This window comes from Coregonus clupeaformis, chromosome 29 (assembly GCF_020615455.1).
Source record: "Coregonus clupeaformis isolate EN_2021a chromosome 29, ASM2061545v1, whole genome shotgun sequence".
Lineage (NCBI taxonomy): Eukaryota > Metazoa > Chordata > Actinopteri > Salmoniformes > Salmonidae > Coregonus > Coregonus clupeaformis.
Genome location: NC_059220.1, coordinates 17,256,481 through 17,278,370, shown reverse-complemented (window position 1 = coordinate 17,278,370; position 21,890 = coordinate 17,256,481). Strand labels below are relative to the sequence as shown.

General features: G+C 40.8%; 1 protein-coding gene across 1 annotated transcript in view; it reads right to left on the bottom strand.

Moving 5' to 3' along the window:
• The window catches only part of LOC121544769 (RNA helicase aquarius-like), a 134,755-nt gene extending 113,202 nt beyond the window's left edge, over nt 1–21,553 (bottom strand). Inside the window, 5 exon segments of the mRNA XM_041854904.2 lie at nt 31–151; nt 261–296; nt 412–452; nt 543–599; nt 21,122–21,553. Coding sequence (XP_041710838.2) covers nt 31–151; nt 261–296; nt 412–452; nt 543–599; nt 21,122–21,196 — 330 coding nt within the window. The 5' untranslated portion in view covers nt 21,197–21,553.
• Nucleotides 21,554–21,890: the final 337 nt, after the last annotated feature.

The window sequence follows — 21,890 nt, the reverse complement described above, 5'->3', positions numbered from 1 at the left end:
TGTTTGACAGGCCAGGGCATCCATTCTTACCTCCCAGGCAGGGACATTCTCTCTGAACTTTTCATTGACGATGCAGCAGATAGACATGAGGTAGGCATTACTGGAGACTTCGGGATTGTAGTTCACCCATAGGTAGTTCTCGAGGTACTGGCTGAGAGGCAGGACACAAATGGCGGCATGTTAAAATCAGCAAATGACTGATGATAAATTATTATAATTGATAATGTATTGAGGCCATATTAAAAGGGTCAAAAACCCACCTGAACTCCAGTAACATGATCTTCCTAATGGCGAACCTGAAGATAAATTAGCAGACGTGGAGGATTTGGTTAAACCATTTATTTGACTTGTGGTAAGAAGATTTAACATGACAAAATACTGATGCTATTCAAGAGTTTTGAGTTCACTCACTTGGACTTGAGAATCTCTTTCTCATAGACATCCTCCAAGACCTGAGTGGGTGACAAATACAGTTTGTTAGAGCAAGCAGACCGTCTCCACTATATTCATAAATAATTAATATATGTAAGTAGGAGGCTTACCTTTGGGTCGAATGGTAGTTTATTCTTGGCATGGGGAGCCCAGTATCTGTTAGCCAACTTAGAGAAGAAAGGAGAGAGGTTATTATAACAATAACTATAATCTTGGCATCCCATAAGCACATTTTGTGTGAGCGCACTGGATTTGGTTCTGGGGGTGATGGTGAGATGTTTGGCCCAGAGTGAGTGGAGGAACCAGGAGGGATTCGCTTTGTCCACACCACCTCCCCTGAAATCGTCTTGGCCAAGTCTATAGGGGAAATTAACCCCTCCCGAAATTCAAAAGACTCCAGCCAGGGTTCCATTCAGTACAACAGAACGGTGTGCAACGTTGAATTAAACGGAAACGGAACTCAAATAAAATCAAAGCTCATTGTACACAGATTTGCAGAGGCTATCGCAGGTGCAGCAAAATGCTTATGTTTCTAGCTCCAACAGTAAAAAAGAACTGTACTGAACAACCAGTTGAAAAACTTTGTGATTATGGTGGCCCAGAGGTCGATGACCTGGTGTGCTGCACAAGTTCAGATGGTCACACCCATATTTATCAGGCCACACCTCGCCACACCCACCAAATGTACCTCTAGCCAGCAGATGCAACCCGCTTGCTTACAGCTGCACTAGGGTCGGACAGTCTTCCGGTGTAGATTAAGACACCACATAGCTGGCGCGAGAAATGGCTCAGAAAACGTATCTCAATCCAGAATTGAGAAATGCGTTATTGTTCCATTATCCCAAATGTTTCACCGGGAAGATATCTCACGCCGGATCTGCTGTGTCTTATTCTACACAGGTAGCCTGTCCGACCCCAGCGCAGCTGTAAGCAAGCGGGACGGATCTGCTGGCTAGCGTACCTCAAAGGCTGTTGAAGAACAGTGTGCACCAAAAACGTGTTGTTCAGCACAAACCGTCACGCAACCTCACAAACGTTGAAGTAAACTGAACGCGCCACAGGTGTACGTACACCTGCCAAATCGTGATTCGTTCAAATAATCAGTGATGTAAAAAACACACACCTGTAGAATAGAGTATCACAGTATGAGTCATAATACCCATAAAACATAGCAGTTAAACAAGGAAATGGTTCCAATATTTTTTTCACCATTCATTTTTCCCATAGGGGATTTTTGAAACACGTAAGGTCTGTGTTTCGTGTAAGCTTACCCTGGCGTGACGTTTTGATAACCGTGTAAATCTCTCTAGGCCTAGGTGACTAATCAATATATTCGGCATGTATTTACCACCCAAAATGAAATGCTAATTAGCTGCTACTGTGGCTATCATAAAGAACTACAAACGCCATGATGATTTGGACGAGACTGCCGAATCGAGGCAAAGGTAAGAATCTCTGCATGAACTATCGAATGTTAGCTAAATGTACTAATGAATAAATAGGCTACATTTTTTTTATGGACAATTCTGTGAACTGTCTTTTGCAAGTTTTAAATTGATACAATACTTGTTAGCAAAGGTGTCAGCTAGAGATGACGTGCAGGAGCTTGCAAGGATTTGTAGCCTTGCATGGTCTACTTTGATGCTAATTAGCATTTTCAAATCAGAGTAAATAGAGCCAAATATATTGATAAGTCCGAGAGAGATTTACATGGTTGTCAAAACGTCACGTCAGTGTACGCCTACACGAAACACAGCCCTTATTTTAAAGGGGAATTTCACCCTGACTCTGCCACGGCATATAGTCATTACTATATTAACAACATTACGTTTTTATCATAAACATCACAATTATCCAAACCACAAGGTAGAACTAGCACATTTTCATTTCACTGGTAGAATCGGGAAGTTTCGATGCCCTGTGTATTTGTCTGCTCATAGTGAAACACACAATCCGGCATTCATAGCGAATGCTGATACAGCCCGCTAGGTAGAGGGGGCGTGGCCACACATTTGAATAATGCCATTGTTTACTTCGAACGATCAACACGCAGTATTCTTTTTCCCACTAATGTTTGTCATAATGCCCGTGTGGTGTTCCGTGCTAATTACAAACAAGCACAAAAATGAGTTATCTTTCACTGTTCTACTTACCAGAGATTCCCCCGATTTTGCCAGTAGCTTTCAGCTATCAAGAATGATGTGGTGACCAAAGATAATCAGAGGAATTTTTAGGTTTACCTGATGGGGAATCCATTTCAATGACAGCTTAGAAGTAATGCGATACGATCGATTTTCCCCTTCACAACAAAAACGGAAGATTCTCAATTAGAGGTAACCTAACGTTAGCTGGACAAGTTAACTAGCAAGCTAACGTTACAGTCCATTATTGAACTCTGAAAGCCATCAGCTAAATCATATAGCCATCTTGGTATACACATGGTCAATCAATTTCGCTTATGCCATGGTAGTCACTGCTAGACTGGTAGCTACCTTCAGCAGAGTAAACATGTTTGTTCGTTCTATCTTTGACTGATGTTAGCTAACGTAAGCTAGCTAATGTTACTCTTGTTTGGTATCTCAATCTGGTCGCCATCTAATTCCACCCTTGTCTGGAAAACACCTTGTTACTAAAAATAGAATTGTCGATATCTAGGGCGGCAGGTAGCTTAGTGGTTAAGAGCGTTGTGCTAGTAACCGAAAGGTCGATGGTTCTAATCCCCGAGCCGACTAGGTGAAACATCTGTCGATGTGCCCTTGAGCAAGGCACTTAACCCTAATTGCTCCTGTAAGTCGCTCTGGATAAGAGCGTCTGCTAAATAAAATGTATTTATGTATTTGATATAGCTAACTCACTCTGTGTGTTGGTAGCAATGATGAATGTGTATACATTTTGGGTACACAAGCATGAGGGAGCGGACACACCTTGCGGTTATGGAGCACAATAGGATTGTGGGCCAGAAACCTGCAAGGGACACTGAAAGGTACAAAATCAAGACTACAACAGTAATGACACGACCACCTCATTCTCTCTGCAGATTCTCAAAACACAATACAAAGACATGTCTACAAAATTCCACTGCGAAGGGCTACTATTGACAAGAATGATCTGTCAATGGGCTGGGGGAGGTTTACAGACAGTATTTTGAGATGAGGAAGGGGGTTTTGGTTGAGCAGGGTTGTGCTTAGACAGTAAATGTATTGTTGTGTATGAGAGCGACTGAGGTGCCATTTCTCCTCAGTCTCCCATTCACAACAATCCACTGTGTAAGAACTGCCTTCCCTTCAGAGAGGGGGTTTATCATTGTGGCCCAGGTGGCACAAAATAATCAAAGGTCTGACCGCACGGAGATGCTTGGGAAAATGGTTACAACAGGGGATCAGAGTGTTTGTGTCTCAGGTGAAGAGGGTGGATCTGATCTCCATCACCTAGGACTTGACATAGATTAAGTAGATTAATCAAATCTGACATTGTTGTCAATTTCTGCTCAATCTGCATGCTTTCTCAATCAGCTTTAACTGTATGTGCACTCGTAAATCAGGTTCTTTCTTGAGTTGGGCTCTGGGATATAACAGCCGTTGAGTATCTGATTTTATGGTGGATTGTGGAGGAGGGGGGTTGAGTGTGTTGGAGTATCTGAGTATGTGCGTGTGTGTTTGTCCGGCATCTGTTGTGGGGATGTTGGGGGGTGGGGGGGATGGGATGGACCACGGGAATTATTTACTAGGATAATCATTGCTTGTCAATAAAATAAATGTAATACAATGGCAATCCGAGTTATATGTTAAAATCCTACGCGTGAACTGCTGACATTATTACGCATATTAATTGATAATGGTGGAAAATAGGATATGCATTTTTTTTTTTTTTTATAGTTATATATACACTGCTCAAAAAAATAAAGGGAACACTTAAACAACACAATGTAACTCCAAGTCAATCACACTTCTGTGAAATCAAACTGTCTACTTAGGAAGCAACACTGATTGACAATACATTTCACATGCTGTTGTGCAAATGGAATAGACAACAGGTGGAAATTATAGGCAATTAGCAAGACACCCCAAATAAAGAAGTGGTTTTGCAGGTGGTGACCACAGACCACTTCTCAGTTCCTATGCTTCCTGGCTGATGTTTTGGTCACTTTTGAATGCTGGCAGTGCTTTCACTCTAGTGGTAGCATGAGACGGAGTCTACAACCCACACAAGTGGCTCAGGTAGTGCAGCTCATCCAGGATGGCACATCAATGCGAGCTGTGGCAAGAAGGTTTGCTGTGTTTGTCAGCGTAGTGTCCAGAGCATGGAGGCGCTACCAGGAGACAGGCCAGTACATCAGGAGACGTGGAGGAGGCCGTAGGAGTGCAACAACCCAGCAGCAGGACTGCTACCTCCGCCTTTGTGCAAGGAGGAGCAGGAGGATCACTGCCAGAGTCCTGCAAAATGACCTCCAGCAGGCCACAAATGTGCATGTGTCTGCTAAAACGGTCAGAAACAGACTCCATGAGGGTGGTATGAGGGCCCGACATCCACAGGTGGGGGTTGTACTTACAGCCCAACACCGTGCAGGACGTTTGGCATTTGCCAGAGAATACCAAGATTGGCAAATTCGATGAGATGAGAACCTCAGACCCCTTGTGAGACCATATGCTGGTGCGGTTGGCCCTGGGTTCCTCCTAATGCAAGACAATGCTAGACCTCATGTGGCTGGAGTGTGTCAGCAGTTCCTGCAAGAGGAAGGCATTGATGCTATGGACTGGCCCGCCCGTTCCCCAGACCTGAATCCAATTGAGCACATCTGGGACATCATGTCTCGCTCCATCCACCAACGCCACATTGCACCACAGACTGTCGAGGAGTTGGCGGATGCTTTAGTCCAGGTCTGGGAGGAGATCCCTCAGGAGACCAGCCGCCACCTCATCAGGAGCATGCCCAGGCATTGTAGGGAGGTCATACAGGCACGTGGAGGCCACACACACTACTGAGCCTCATTTTGACTTGTTTTAAGGACATTACATCAAAGTTGGATCAGCCTGTAGTGTGGTTTTCCACTTTAATTTTGAGGGTGACTCCAAATTCAGACCTCCATGGGTTGATACATTTGATTTCCATTGATAATTTTTGTGATTTTGTTGTCAGCACATTCAACTATATAAAGAAAAAAGTATTTAATAAGATTATTTCATTCATTCAGATCTAGGATGTGTTGTTGAAGTGTTCCCTTTATTTTTTCGAGCAGTGTATATAGAGGTGACAGCATTGGAAATGCTTTTGGCGGTTAATCTGCTTCTGTTTTGTGGGTGGCACTGTGTGCTGTTTTCGATGGATGGGTCCTGGCCTCTCGGGGCCTTAGGGATCCGGAGGGACATGGGTGTGATGCCGATCACTGGGATGACGGCTCAACTTGGGATGGGGAGGGGCTTTAGCGGGGGAATTAGTGGAGAACAATTGAAGGGTTACTCAGTAGCAATGCAAATATCACGGTACAGCTATATGGACACTCAATCATTACGGTATTTTTTAGTGGTAAATTTACAAACATATATAATGATAAATAGACTTGAAATTTGTATCTCATCATGGTGTATGGTGAAATAAGTATAGCCAGTTATAATTGTAATGGCTTAGCTGATAATAACAAAAGAAGAACAATATTTACATGGCTCAAAGAGAAGGAATATAATATCTATTGTATACAGGAAACTCATTCAACAATTCGAGATGAAGTTGCGTGGACAAAGGAATGGGGAGGGGGTGGGGGGAATATACTTCTCCCATGGGCAAAGAAATTCAAAAGGGGTGATGATATTAATTAATAGTAATTTCGATCCGAATGTGCAAATTGTCCAAATAGATACGCAAGGTAGATGGATTATTTTAAATATGTTATTGGACCATAAACAGATATGGCTCATTAACCTTTACGGACCAAATTATGATGATCCACAATTATTTGACAATATATATAATAAATTATCAACCCTGCAAGCAATTCAAGACAATATTATTATGGTGGGGGATTATAATACTGTTTTAAATAGCTCAATGGACCATAAAGGAAATCACACCACAAACAATCACCCACATGCTCTTAAGGAAATTGTTAATGTCATGGATACATTAGAACTAGTAGATACAGTGGGGCGAACAAGTATTTGATACACTGCCGATTTTGCAGGTTTTCCTACTTACAAAGCATGTGTAGGTCTGTAATTTTTATCATAGGTACACTTCAACTGTGAGAGACGGAATCTAAAACAAAAATCCAGAAAATCACATTGTATGATTTTTAAGTAATTAATTTGCATTTTATTGCATGACATAAGTATTTGATACATCAGAAAAGCAGAACTTAATATTTGGTACAGAAACCTTTGTTTGCAATTACAGAGATCATACGTTTCCTGTAGGTCTTGACCAGGTTTGCACACACTGCAGCAGGGATTTTGGCCCACTCCTCCATACAGACCTTCTCCAGATCCTTCAGGTTTCGGGGCTGTCGCTGGGCAATACGGACTTTCAGCTCCCTCCAAAGATTTTCTATTGGGTTCAGGTCTGGAGACTAGCTAGGCCACTCCAGGACCTTGAGATGCTTCTTACGGAGCCACTCCTTAGTTGCCCTGGCTGTGTGTTTCGGGTTGTTGTCATGCTGGAAGACCCAGCCACGACCCACCTTCAATGCTCTTACTGAGGGAAGGAGGTTGTTGGCCAAGATCTCGCGATACATGGCCCCATCCATCCTCCCCTCAATACGGTGCAGTCGTCCTGTCCCCTTTGCAGAAAAGCATCCCCAAAGAATGATGTTTCCACCTCCATGCTTCACGGTTGGGATGGTGTTCTTGGGGTTGTACTCATCCTTCTTCTTCCTCCAAACACGGCGAGTGGAGTTTAGACCAAAAAGCTCTATTTTTGTCTCATCAGACCACATGACCTCCTCCCATTCCTCCTCTGGATCATCCAGATGGTCATTGGCAAACTTCAGACGGGCCTGGACATGCGCTGGCTTGAGCAGGGGGGACCTTGCGTGCGCTGCAGTATTTTAATCCATAACGGCGTAGTGTGTTACTAATGGTTTTCTTTGAGACTGTGGTCCCAGCTCTCTTCAGGTCATTGACCAGGTCCTGCCGTATAGTTCTGGGCTGATCCCTCACCTTCCTCATGATCATTGATGCCCCACGAGGTGAGATCTTGCATGGAGCCCCAGACCGAGGGTGATTGACCGTCATCTTGAACTTCTTCCATTTTCTAAAAATTGCGCCAACAGTTGTTGCCTTTTCGCCAAGCTGCTTGCCTATTGTCCTGTAGCCCATCCCAGCCTTGTGCAGGTCTACAATTTTATCCCTGATGTCGTTACACAGCTCTCTGGTCTTGGCCATTGTGGAGAGGTTGGAGTCTGTTTGATTGAGTGTGTGGACAGGTGTCTTTTATACAGGTAACAAGTTCAAACAGGTGCAGTTAATACAGGTAATGAGTGGAGAACAGGAGGGCTTCTTAAAGAAAAACTAACAGGTCTGTGAGAGCCGGAATTCTTACTGGTTGGTAGGTGATCAAATACTTATGTCATGCAATAAAATGCAAATTAATTACTTAAAAATCATACAATGTGATTTTCTGGATTTTTGTTTTAGATTCCGTCTCTCACAGTTGAAGTGTACCTATGATAAAAATTACAGACCTATACATGCTTTGTAAGTAGGAAAACCTGCAAAATCGGCAGTGTATCAAATACTTGTTCTCCCCACTGTATATGGAGGCTTAAATATACTGATCTAGTGAGATATACATGGCGGAGACTCAATCAAGCTAGTCGTCTTGACTTCTGTCTTATCTCATTCTCGTTGGCACCAAAAGTTTAAAAAGTGTTGATAGGGGACAGAATGCGGTCGGACCATCATATAATTGCCATATACATTACTCTTACTGAATTTCCACGTGGGCGAGGATATTGGAAATGTAATCAAAGCCTATTGGATGATAATTTATTTATAATTAGAACAAAGGAATTTATAACTGACATTTTCCAACATAACATAGGTACAGCAAATCCCCTTATTGTATGGGACACCTTTAAAATGTGCCTTTAGAGGCCATGCAATTCAGTACTCATCTCGAAAACAAAAGCAACTTAGGTCAAGAGTTTATACTAACAAAGGAAATAGAAAGTCTAACAGAACAGATAGATGGCAATAAAAATTGTAACAGAGGCTCAGAATAAATTAGAGGAAAAACAAAAAGAAATGGAGAAACCTATTCAAGAAAGATCAAGTGTAATATATTGGTATTCCAAACTGGATGGAATATGGGGAAAATGCAAAAAAAAAGTTTTAAATCTTCAACATAGGAATGCTACCAAAAATAACTTAATGAAACTGGTTACAATTGACGGAGTCACCCATGATTCACCAAATTATATTTTGAAGGAGGAAACAAAGTACTTTAAGCATATGTTTTCGTTTCAGTCGCCTCCATCTCCTCTAACTGAAGCTAATGGTAGAGATTTTTTTCTATTGATAATGTCAAATTAACAGCCATACAGAAAGACTCATGTGAAGGTGAAATTACAGAGGAGGAACTTCTGGATGCAATTAAAGACTTTAAGTCCGGGAAAACTCCAGGGTTGGATGGCATACCAGTCGAGGTATACCAAACCTTTTTTGATATACTAAGAGGACCGTTATTTGCATGTTTTAACCACTCCTACGTAAATGGTAGATTATCAGACACTCAAGAAGAAGGTTTGATCTCATTATTACTGAAACAGGATACAAGTGGAAAATATAAAGATTCAGTCCATTAAAAAAATTGGAGGCCCCTTACACTTCAGTGTTGTGATGCAAAAATTCTAGCAAAATGTATAGCGCATAGAATTAAAAAAGGTATTGTCGGATATTATTAATTCTAATCAGACAGGTTTTTTTACATGGAAGATACATTGGAGATAATATAAGGCAAGTATTGGAAACAATAGAACACTATGGAAAATATGGGAAACCAGGCCTGCTATTCATAGCAGACTTCGAAAAGGCATTTGATAAAGTACGACTGGGGTTTATATATAAATGCCTGGAGCATTTCAATTTTGGAGAATCTCTTATAAAATGGGTCAAAATCATGTATAGTAACCCTAGGTGTAAAATAGTAAATAATGGCTATTTCTCAGAAAGTTTTAAACTGTCAAGAGGAGTGAAACAAGGTTGTCCACTATCGGCCATTGAGATGTTAGCTATTAAAATCAGATCCAATAATAATATCAGAGGATTATTAATCCAGGGCTTAAAAACAAAGGTGTCATTGTACGCTGATGATTCATGTTTTCTTTAAAATCCACAACTAGAATCCCTCCACAGCCTCATAGAGGATCTAGATACATTTTCTAACCCCTCTGGATTACAACCAAATGATGACAAATGTACTATATTACGTATTGGATCACTAAAAAATACAATTTTTACATTACCATGTAGTTTACCAATAAAATGGTCTGATGTGGATATACTCGGAATACATATCCTAAAGGAAATAAATGATCTCACTTCAATACATTTTAATAGAAAGTTAGCAAAAATAGATAAGATCTTACTACCATGGAAAGGTAAATACCTGTCAATTTGTGGAAAAATCACCCTGATTAACTCTTTAGTATTATCCCAGTCTACCTATTTGCTTATGGTCTTGCCTACGCCTAGCGAACAGTTTTTTAAATTATATGAGAAAAAAATATTCAATTTTATTTGGAACGGCAAGCCAGACAAAATTAAAAGGGCCTATTTATATAATGAATATGAATTCGGAGGACAGAAATTATTCAATATTAAAGCATTAGACCTATCACTAAAAGCTTCAGTCATACAAAAGTTATACTTAAATCCGAACTGGTTCTCAAGCAAATTAGTAAGATTGTCTCACCCAATGTTCAAGAATGGCCTTTTTCCCTTTATTCAGATTACAACAACTCATTTTCAGTTATTTGAAAAAGAAATCATCTCCCAAATATCACTATTTCTAAAACAAGCCATAGAAAGTTGGTTGCAATTTCAATTTAATCCTCCAGAAACGACAGAACAAATAATGCAACAAATATTGTGGTTAAATTCAAATATACTAATTGACAAAAAAACTAAATTTTTTGACAATGTTTAAAAAAGGTATAATCTTCGTAAATGATATCATCGGTAGGACTGGTGGAGTTATGTCGCACATGCAGCTAACAAAAACATATGGAAATGTCTGCTCTACCCAAAATTACAACCAAATAATTGCAGCCTTACCGCAAAAGTGGAAGAGGAAAGTGGAAGGTGGAGAAAGTAAGGAACTTGTCTGTCGGCCTTGCATTAAAGAACATAATTGGTTAAGGAAAACTGTGATAAATAAAAAATTATATCAGTTTCACTTAAGGACCAAAGGATTGACAGCCGTCCCATATAGATTGCAAAATAGTTGGGAAGAGATTTTTGACGTACCGATCCCATGGCATAGTGTTTATGAACTGACACGCAAAACAACACCGGATTCAAAAATTAGAACCTTTCAATTTAAATTATTATATAAAATGCTTGCTACCAATAGAATGTTATTTATATGGGGGATACAATCTTCCCAGCTCTGCAGATTTTGCTGTGAAGAGAGAATCATTAGATCATTTGTTTTGGTTCTGTCCATTTGTAGCTTGTTTTTGGACACAGGTCCAGGAATGGCTAAAGGATTGCAATATTTACCTGGAGCTAACCTTGCAGATAGCATTACTGGGTGATCTGAAAAGTCCTAGTCAATCGATCAATAATATAATAATACTTTTAGCAAAAATGTTTATTTTTAATTCACAATCTGTAGAAGCAATGAGAATAGAAAGGTTCAGAACTTTTGTAAAACATCACAGTACGGTTGAAATATACAGTCAGGAAAAAAAGTATTTAGTCAGCCACCAATTGTGCAAGTTCTCCCACTTAAAAAGATGAGAGAGGCCTGTAATTTTCATCATAGGTACACGTCAACTATGACAGACAAATTGAGAATCCATAAAATCACATTGTAGGATTTTTAATGAATTTATTTGCAAATTATGGTGGAAAATAAGTATTTGGTCACCTACAAACAAGCAAGATTTCTGGCTCTCACAGACCTGTAACTTATTCTTTAAGAGGCTCCTCTGTCCTCCACTCGTTACCTGTATTAATGGCACCTGTTTGAACTTGTTATCAGTATAAAAGACACCTGTCCACAACCTCAAACAGTCACACTCCAAACTCCACTATGGCCAAGACCAAAGAGCTGTCAAAGGACACGAGGAAACAAAATTGTAGACCTGCACCAGGCTGGGAAGACTGAATCTGCAATAGGTAAGCAGCTTGGTTTGAAGAAATCAACTGTGGGAGCAATTATTAGGAAATGGAAGACATACAAGACCACTGATAATCTCCCTCGATCTGGGGCTCCACGCAAGATCTCACCCCGTGGGGTCAAAATGATCACAAGAACGGTGAGCAAAAATCCCAGAACCACACGGGGGGACCTAGTGAATGACCTGCAGAGAGCTGGGACCAAAGTAACAAAGCCTACCATCAGTAACACACTACGCCGCCAGGGACTCAAATCCTGCAGTGCCAGACGTGTCCCCCTGCTTAAGCCAGTACATGTCCAGGCCCGTCTGAAGTTTGCTAGAGTGCATTTGGATGATCCAGAAGAGGATTGGGAGAATGTCATATGGTCAGATGAAACCAAAATATAACTTTTTGGTAAAAACTCAACTCGTCATGTTTGGAGGACAAAGAATGCTGAGTTGCATCCAAAGAACACCATACATACTGTGAAGCATGGGGGTGGAAACATCATGCTTTGGGGCTGTTTTTCTGCAAAGGGACCAGGACGACTGATCCGTGTAGAGGAAAGAGTGAATGGGGCCATGTATCGTGAGATTTTGAGTGAAAACCTCCTTCCATCAGCAAGGGCATTGAAGATGAAACGTGGCTGGGTCTTTCAGCATGACAATGAACCCAAACACACCGCCCGGGCAACGAAGGAGTGGCTTCGTAAGAAGCATTAAGGTCCTGGAGTGGCCTAGCCAGTCTCCAGATCTCAACCCCATAGAAAATCTTTGGAGGGAGTTGAAAGTCTGTGTTGCCCAGCGACAGCCCCAAAACATCACTGCTCTAGAGATCTGCATGGAGGAATGGGCCAAAATACCAGCAACAGTGTATGAAAACCTTGTGAAGACTTACAGAAAACATTTGACCTGTGTCATTGCCAACAAAGGGTATATAACAAAGTATTGAGAAACTTTTGTTATTGACCAAATACTTATTTTCCACCATAATATGCAAATAAATTCATTAATAATCCTACAATGTGATTTTCTGGAGAAAAAAAATCTCATTTTGTCTGTCATAGTTGACGTGTACCTATGATGAAAATTACAGGCCTCTCATCTTTTTAAGTGGGAGAACTTGCACAATTGGTGGCTGACTAAATAAGTTTTTTCCCCACTGTATATGGCAAATAGAAATCCTATATGGATTGTGTTAAGAGATAGATGGGAGGTATTGAATGGAGTTGAAGGATGGGACTAATAACAAATAACAACAAATAATAACAAGATAACTAATAATGTAAGCATACTGTGTCCATAATAAGTATATAGGTTGTATGTTGGGAGCTTTTGGGAAAGAGCAGTTAGAAAGATATGGCATATAGAAGTAAACCGGATGGACATCGTGAAAATGATCGGAGAGGTTGAGAGTAGAAGAAGTTCAGGAGCAAAAACAAATAAAATATAATTATTGTAAAATTGAATGTGTCCATAAGGTGTAGATAGTAAGTATAGGCTGGAAGTAGAGGCCTGAGCATTGTTGTTCACTAATTTACCCCAAGTAGGGAAAGGATGGCGGGGTTGAAAAGTAATAAAGGGGAGTATATATATAAAAAACGTGGGGGATTGGAAGTGATGCAGACAATTACATTGATAGAAGTTACAATCTATCTGCAATATTAAGCTGATCTACCCCCCCCAAAAAAAAGGACTGCCTTCCTAAGACTTTTCACACCTTCTTTAGCCCCCCCAGCCCATTCAATTTGTTGGCTGATCATTCCTCTCAAAAGCAGCTCCCTCATTGTCCCTAAACAATACGCTAGCATGTCCCATTCAATTGATACCTTTAACAACAAAGGCATGTTGTCCTACATCCCTTCCACAAAAAGTGTAAAATGCTCATATCACAACCATGTCTTTCCAGGAGACGTGCAGCACCAGCAAATCTTCTGCAAGAGGACCAAACAATTGGTGGTTAAGAAGCCCTACACCACTTTCGGGCAGAGTCTCATCCAGCTGGCCGTTCACCGCAGACAGGACCAGCCCATCGCTATAGGCACAAAGAGTCCACTTCCCCAGCCCACCATGCCGAACACAATTGCCAGCTTACCGAAGCTGGATAAATGACTATGGCTGCGTTTACACAGGCAGCCCAATTCTGATCTTTGTTTCACTAATTGGTCTTTCGACCAATCAGATCAGTTCTGAAAATGATCTAATGCGATTAAGACCAATTAGTGTTGAAAGAATATCAGAATAAGGCTGCCTGTGTAAACGCAGCCAGTGTGGCTCAGCATAAGACCATGTACAATGCATTCCACTAATTACAGTCTCAAGTCTTCTTGTGTATGATGCTACAAGCTTGGCACACCTGTATTTGAAGAGTTTCTCCCATTCTTCTCTGCAGATCCTCTCAAGCTCTGTCAGGTTGGATGGGGAGCGTCGCTGCACAGCTATTTTCAGGTCTCTCCAGAGATGTTCGATCGGGTTCAAGTCCAGGCTCTGGCTGGGCCACTCAAGGACATTGAGACATGTCCCAAAGCCACTCCTGCGTTGTCTTGGCTGTATGCTTAGGGTCGTTGTCCTGTTGGAAGGTGAATCTTCACCCCGCTCTGGAACAGGTTTTCATCAAGGATCTCTCTGTACTTTGCTCCGTTCATCTTTCCCTCGAACCTGACTAGTCTCCCAGTCCCTGCCGCTGAAAAACATCCCCACAGCATGATGCTGCCAACACCAAGCTTCACCGTAGGGATGGTGCTAGGTTTCCTCCAGGCGTGACGCTTGGCATTCAGGCCAAAGAGTTCAATCTTTGTTTCATTAGACCAGAGAATCTTGTTTGTCATGGTCTGAGTCCTTTAGGTTCCTTTTGGCAAACGGGGCTGTCATGTGGGCTGTCATGTGCCTTTTACTGAGGAGTGGCTTCCATCTGGCCACTACCATAAAGGCCTGATTGGTGGAGTGCTGCAGAGAAGGTTGTCCTTCTGGAAGGTTCTCCGATCTCCACAGAGGACCTCATGGCTTGGTTTTTGCTCTGACATGCACTGTTAACTGTGGGACCTTATATAGACAGGTGTGTGCCTTTCCAAATCATTTTCAATCAATTGAATTTACCATAGGTGGACTCCAATTAAGTTGTAGAAACATTTCAAGGATGATCAATGGAAACAGGATCCACCTGAGCTCAATTTTGAGTCTCATAGCAAAGGTTCTGAATACTTATCTAAATAAATTTCTAAAAAACGGTTTTCGCTTTGTCATTATGGGGTATTGTGGGTAGATTTTAGGAAAATAATTAATTTAATCAATTTTAGAATAAGGCTGTAACGTAACAAAATGTGGAAAAAGTCAAGGGGTCTGAATACTTTCCGAATGCACTGTAGAAGAGGTCTCCCCAACCCTGTTCCTGGAGAGCTACCCTCCTGTAGGTTCACTCCAACCCCAGTTGTAACTAACCTGGTTCAGTTTATCAACATGCTAATTATTAAAATAATGTGTTCTAGATTAAGGTTGGAGTGAAAACCTACAGGACAGTAGTGCTCCACAAACTGGGTTGAAGAGCCCTGATGTAGAACCACTAGAAATAAATATGGATATTTTCTAGCAATTTTGAAATGTGTCTGCCCTTATGGATTCGCAGAAGATATTTATATAATTTGTACAGGGTTCTGTAGTTTCAAACAGCTGCTAGACATTTAGATATCCAAAGAATGTTTGTCAAATTCTAAAATACAAGGGAGTGTACACTAGGGCTGAACGATTAATTGCATTCGCGATAATATCGCGATTTGACTGAACGCGATTTTCTAATCGCAACGTGCGCGATTTGAGGTGGTCACGTGACGCGACTTTTCATGCTGTCCAGCGCAATGGCCTCTTGCTCGACGGAACAGTCAGAAACTGACACAGCTGATACTTTAATATCGAAGAGGAACAGCACGTCGGTGGTGTGGAACTATTTTGGTTTTAAAAAAGAAGATGCTGAGCAGCGTCAGGTGTTGTGCAGAGCATGCCGTGCTCCGATTGCTACTTCACGGGGTAACACTACAAACCTGTTTCAGCACTTAAAAAAATACCACAAATCAATGCATGACAGTTGTATGACCAAAATGCCGAGCATCAGTGCGCGAGACAAGCCAAATACCTCAAGACAGGGATCACTGACAGAAATGTTCGAAAGTGTCACTCCGTATGAACGTAATTCAAAACGGCACGGAGAAATCACTCGGACAATAACCGAGTTCATAGCCAAAGATATGATGCCTCTCAGCACGGTGACCAAGCCTGGGTTCATGGCATTAATACATACGCTTGATAAACGTTACAGTATACCCTCCCGCACATACTTCAGTCAGACTGCCATACCGGAGCTGTACAAAAAGTGCAAAGAGAAAGTCGCCGCGGAACTTAAAACGGTGGAGTTTTTTGCTAGCACTACTGATATGTGGTCAAGCCGCACAGCTGAGCCGTACCAGAGTCTTACAGTCCATTTTATTGATCAGAACTGTTGGATAAGTATGGCTGGCAGTGCCATACTCGTAGTGAACTTTAGTCTGTGTGGTGTGTTATTGTTGTGTACTTGAGATAAGTGAGGCTCATCTATTTTATATTATAATATTCAAATCGTTTATAAAAAATAGTTTGTCTAAATTAAAAGTGCATTTCTCATTTTTTATTTATAACTTTATTTACTTTGATTTTACAAAATATTTTCAAAGCAAATTCCTTGTTTCAGTTGTGTGAAATGTTACTGACTTGGGAGCAGTAAGATACATACAATTTAAAATTATTTTTTCTTAAGACTGTACCTTTTGCACATAGTGTTTACAAAGTTCATGCCTTTGTTTAAATTATTTAAATGCACAGTGGCAAAGCCACAGATGTTTCTGTAATGAGCAGTTCAATAAAAATGTCATTTATTTCAAGTCATACATGTTTGAATTTAATTCTAACAAATAGACCCAGCCTATGGGAAAGAACATTTCACACTAAATGTATATACTATTGTGTTGGTCATATTTAAATCATTCATTATGTTTTGTAGGGGGAAAAGGATAAATAAATTAAATCGCATATTAAATCGCAATCGCAATATTGGGGGCAAAAAATCGCAATTAGATTATTTTCCAAAATCGTTCAGCCTTAGTGTACACTATTTAATGCTAACTCAAGAAAACTGAGTACTCAACAAGAATGTTATATGGTAAAAGTAATTTATGAGACTCCTGTTTCCTCTAATCGAGGACGAAGACTGCATCGCTAAGGTTGGTCGAAGATTCTCTGTGCTTGTTACGCCTTGTACTAACACACTGTAACCAGTTGCTGAAGTGTCAGACAAAGGAAAAACACCCTCCAAAATGAAGGGCTGCCCCAGTGTCTCGCAGTATCTTCACCGGCTGCTTAACAGCATCGCCACTCTGCAGAGACACGAACCCGTCTGAAACAAAGTGTTCAAACACATCTGCCCAAAATCTTGTTTGGGAGATACACCAATCCCAACCACAAACTTAATGAGCTGGAGTGCTCCCACGTGAAGAAACTGCCTTTTCTCTCTCTCATTTTTCTGTTTCAACTTAGGAGAGAGACAATGTGTCCTTTCTCACGGCAGTAATGACAAACTGGCAGATTCGAAAAACCAAGCCAATCTTTATCTTTGGGCATTGTAGAAATGGACGGAAACCTTGTAGTAGGAGGTGACTTCTCTGGATTGCTTTTTCGCAGGGATAACTACTGGGTGCTTTGTGAAGGAAGTTTTATGTGTCAACAAACGCATCTGCAAGAACTGCATCTTTCTCAAGAGTGAGATTCTTGTGCTCATAAATGAAGGTAGCAACCCTTTCGTGAAGGCAATTCTTAAACTGCTCGAGAAGTATGAGTGTCTTTAAATCCTCAAGGTCCTCTTGAGAACCACACCACTGATCAAAAATAAATACTTGTTCCGTTGCGAACTCAACATGCCTTTGTGACTCTGTCTTTTGTAATTTACGGAACTGTTGTCTGTATGCCTCTGGGACCAACTCGTAAGCCCGAAGGATAGAAGCTTTAGGTGTCATAATCTAAACTCTGGTCAAGAGATAAAGCAGCGTACACTTTTTGAGCTTTTCCCACAAGAAAACTTTGGAGGAGCAGTGACCAAATATCTCACGGCCATTTTAGGGATGTAGCAATCTGCTCAAACAGAGTAAAATATACATCCACCTCTTTTTCATTTAAAGGCGGTACAAGTCGGCTGTTCCGACCAAGATCAAACTCTGTTGAGGGTGCAGGATGGCCAGAATGGATTCGGAGTGCTTCCAGATCTATTGTTCTTAATCAAATGGCATGCTAACGTTCCTGTTCCCTTTCCTTGTGCTCTAATTTCTGTTCCTCCAATCTCTCCTCATGTTCTCTTTCCTATTCCTTGTGCTCAAGCTCTAATTTCTGTTGTTCCCATTTTGCCTTTAGTTCTAACTCTCGCAGTTGCACGTCTACAGGACTCATCCTACTACCCGTAGGAACCTTTTCATCAACCCCCCTCTCCAGAAGGATTTCCTCCTTTGACTTCTGCTTTTGGATCGCCAGATGCCACCTTGATGACATAATGCTTTGCAATGAGCAGATTCGCCTTTGTACATTTATCTAGAATCTCCCATGTTGGGGTTTCCACAAATGCTGCCAACTTAAAGTCCATGGCTTTGTTTTATTAGCCTGTGTTTTTATGCAACTTTCAAAATTATTCCCCCCAATCTTATAACCCCTCAGGTGGATATCAATGACAGAAACTCTACCACAAAAGTGTCTTCTGAACACTCAAATATCTGGACACAGCAGAGCTTCAGAGTAGGTGATTAGAGCAACTACCATACTCATGGGAAACAAAAGATGAGTCACTGACAACAACCAAAACGAAACAGGAGGGGTTTTAGGAGGGGTTCTAAAAGACAAGCATGGGGGTGTCCACTGAAAGTTGCATAGCAACAACAACTGGGACCTAAAAGACACCCACCATGAGCTCCCACAAAATGTGCCCACTAAGAGGCAAAAAAATGAAAAACCCAAACCTAAAGCCAGGAAGCAAACCAAAAAGGTGGAGCAAAACAAAACCAGGGAAATCAGATAAAGGATTGTTTGTCTGGAAATCAAAATAGGGAGAGCCAACTGAATGTGTTAACCCTCCGCATCTATCAAGACAACTGGAGCACTGCGCCAGCCACTCTTAAATAGCACCTGGGCCAGCACAGGTGAAACACATACTGACTAACGAGTTCACACCAATCGGTGCACCCTACGTACTAAAGTGCTATACGTGCTAAAGTCCAACCTCAAAACATAAACGGAAAAACCAAAACCTGTAACAGTGTTACACCAAACAGTACCTATTCTGTAACTCCCAGTAATGGATACCAAAAACCTTTGGTTAAATCACATTATCTGGTGTAACAATCTGTAGCTAACATAACTGGTGATCAGCAGATGATGTGAGAGGTGGTCATGATGAAATTGCCATTCCAAAGAAACAAAGTTCAGGGAATGCTTGTAAAGCTGTGGGAGGAGTGTTGTCATGATCAAACTGCCATTCAGCTCCTCATGAGTCATCTGCTTGAAATCCAGCACAATGTCTAATACCTCGAGAGGGATACAGTTCACGGGATACAGTTATGCTACAATGACACACGCAGGCAAAGGGATAATTTTTCTGTATCTAGAATACCACTGCAGGAAGAAGCCCAGGCAACACACAGTATTGTCTGTAAGAAAAAACTAAAACAATTATAATCTATTGTAGTTTGAACAACAGTTGAACCGTGCCAGCATAACATCAACATTATGGTAGAATAGTTGAACATGCATACATGCGCACAGAGATTACGTTTAAAACAATATCTAACCTAATAGAACAAAATATGGCATAACCCTCAACAAAAAAGTGATGGGCTACTTTCTGCACACGCCATTGTCAGTGTGAACCGGAGTGACTTGACACAACGCTGGCCAAACAAGATGTAGCTACAAACAAAACTGAGTTAAATGGTTCCAGTCTGCCGTGAAGCATTCATCCATGTATACTGGTAAGTGTCTAGCTACATTTTCAGATATTATAAGTTTCTAATTTTGACAAAGTCGTTTTCATTGCAAGTTAATGCTGGCTCGCTAGCTAACGTTACGTGTATGATCTGTGTAGTAATATTATTTGAATCGGAAAACCATTTGCATTGCTAGTTATAGCCTAATGTTAGCTAGCTAACATTGAACCTAGTTGGTTAGCTTTAGCTACCTGCAGATTCATACTACAGCTATGACAATGTTTGTATTGGTAGTAGTATGAGTTGGGATTATGCCGGTTCATTGTGTAGCGAGCTAGCTAGCTAGCTACATGTCTAAACAAAAGACTAAAGTTAGCCAGGTGTGTCTGGTGTTGATTAAGGCCATCTATTGTATTTCATGAATGTGTACATGTCTAGACAATAGTGACCCATCCACTTAACTAGATGTGGCTGGGGGGTGGTTATAGCATTTCCTTCACATAACCCATCAATTTAGTGTGTTGGGTAAGCGTCATCTAATAATTATAAAAAAATATATAAAATATTTTCATCTGGACACTTTGTTTTTGATATTGCAATTAGGCAAGTAACCATTTCACTGTACTGTTTAAACCTTCTGTATCATGTGCATGTGACAAATAAACTTAGATTTGATTTGATATAGTGTGTGTTTACCAGAGATGATAATGTGAAGAACCACATGACCTGCACCAATGTGAGATTAGGATATAGGCCAAGGCCTAGATAAAGTGTATTTTACCTGAAGTTTTTCCTTATTGTAGGCTACTACCTTTACCACTTGTAGCCTTGAAATATGTGGTTGTTTACTAAACTACTCACTATGTTTAGCACATGGCCTCACATGTGAATCCTTAAAGGGATGGGTGGGGCTAATGCTTAAGAGGGTGTGAACGATGCTGAATGGGTGTAGACAAAGAAGAGCTTTCCAATAGATGTACCAAAACATCCAAAGGCAATTTTCTCAAAAGTGGGGTTTCAAGTTTATCAACTTTCAAAGCAGAATTACTTTCCCATTGTTCCTCAACTGCAGTGTATGATATGCAGAGCTAGAAAATTGTATCTCTACTGTAAAAAACACTTTCAAATGTTGCTACATATGACCGAATCGAGGCAGTCGGTCACATTAATTATCCTAACCTGCTATGAAAAAGTAACTTAGGTCGTTGCTATACCTCCTCTAGTCAGAACCCATCCCAGCTATCTGACAGTTACGGATGTTAGGAGAGTAACGTTACAACAACTACCAATTTGATGTCCACAACATAAGCAGAGATTGCAGTTATTTTAGCGCAAGTGTTATTGAGACACTCATATAAAGCACTACAAAATATAATTTGCTTATAGTTACCTGTGTGACATATTCTGCATTGATTTGGGACACAGAGGGCGCAGACGCTTTCTTCGCATGTGTTTGATTCTCCATGTATGTCTTTAGCTGGCTAGCTTAAAAATGGGAACTGTATGTTAACAAGATGGCACCTATTCCAATGACATTGCTCCTTTAACACATTAGCATGTTAGCTACATTTGGACGAGTTAGCTAAGTTGCAACTGAAGAAGTTGACTTCACAGTACAGCTAGCTAGCAAATAATAAGCCAATACTAACGTTAGCTACAGTACTAGCTAGCTAGTATCTGTTGTTAGCCAACTTGCTGGCAATGGTAGCAACTAATATTAGCTAATAAAACAATCAATTGCTTGATTATTTTGTAAATGGCTATCAACAAAGCGAAATAATTGTAGAAACTAAACTTGGTGTTTCAAAACATCTGTGTGATTCCCGCTACGCATGTACACAAGGAAAACGCATTATGTGCTACACATTTCCGGTTCGCTATGTTTAGATTCCTAGTGAAACAAGGGGTGTAATATAATGGTTCCTACTAGTGTTGCGCAGGTTGACTCACAACCCGCGGACGGGTTTAGAGTAATTAAACATTGTTTGGCAGAAGTACGGATTGAATAAAGAGAAACAATACCTTTAAAAATCCAGAAATGTATAATTATTCAGCAATTTATCCACGCTACATTGAGGTTCTTCTTTCATTACTGTAGGCTATCTGGTATTACTGCAAATGCCTACATTTTACGGTTTAACTGTACGCGCGCCAAATAG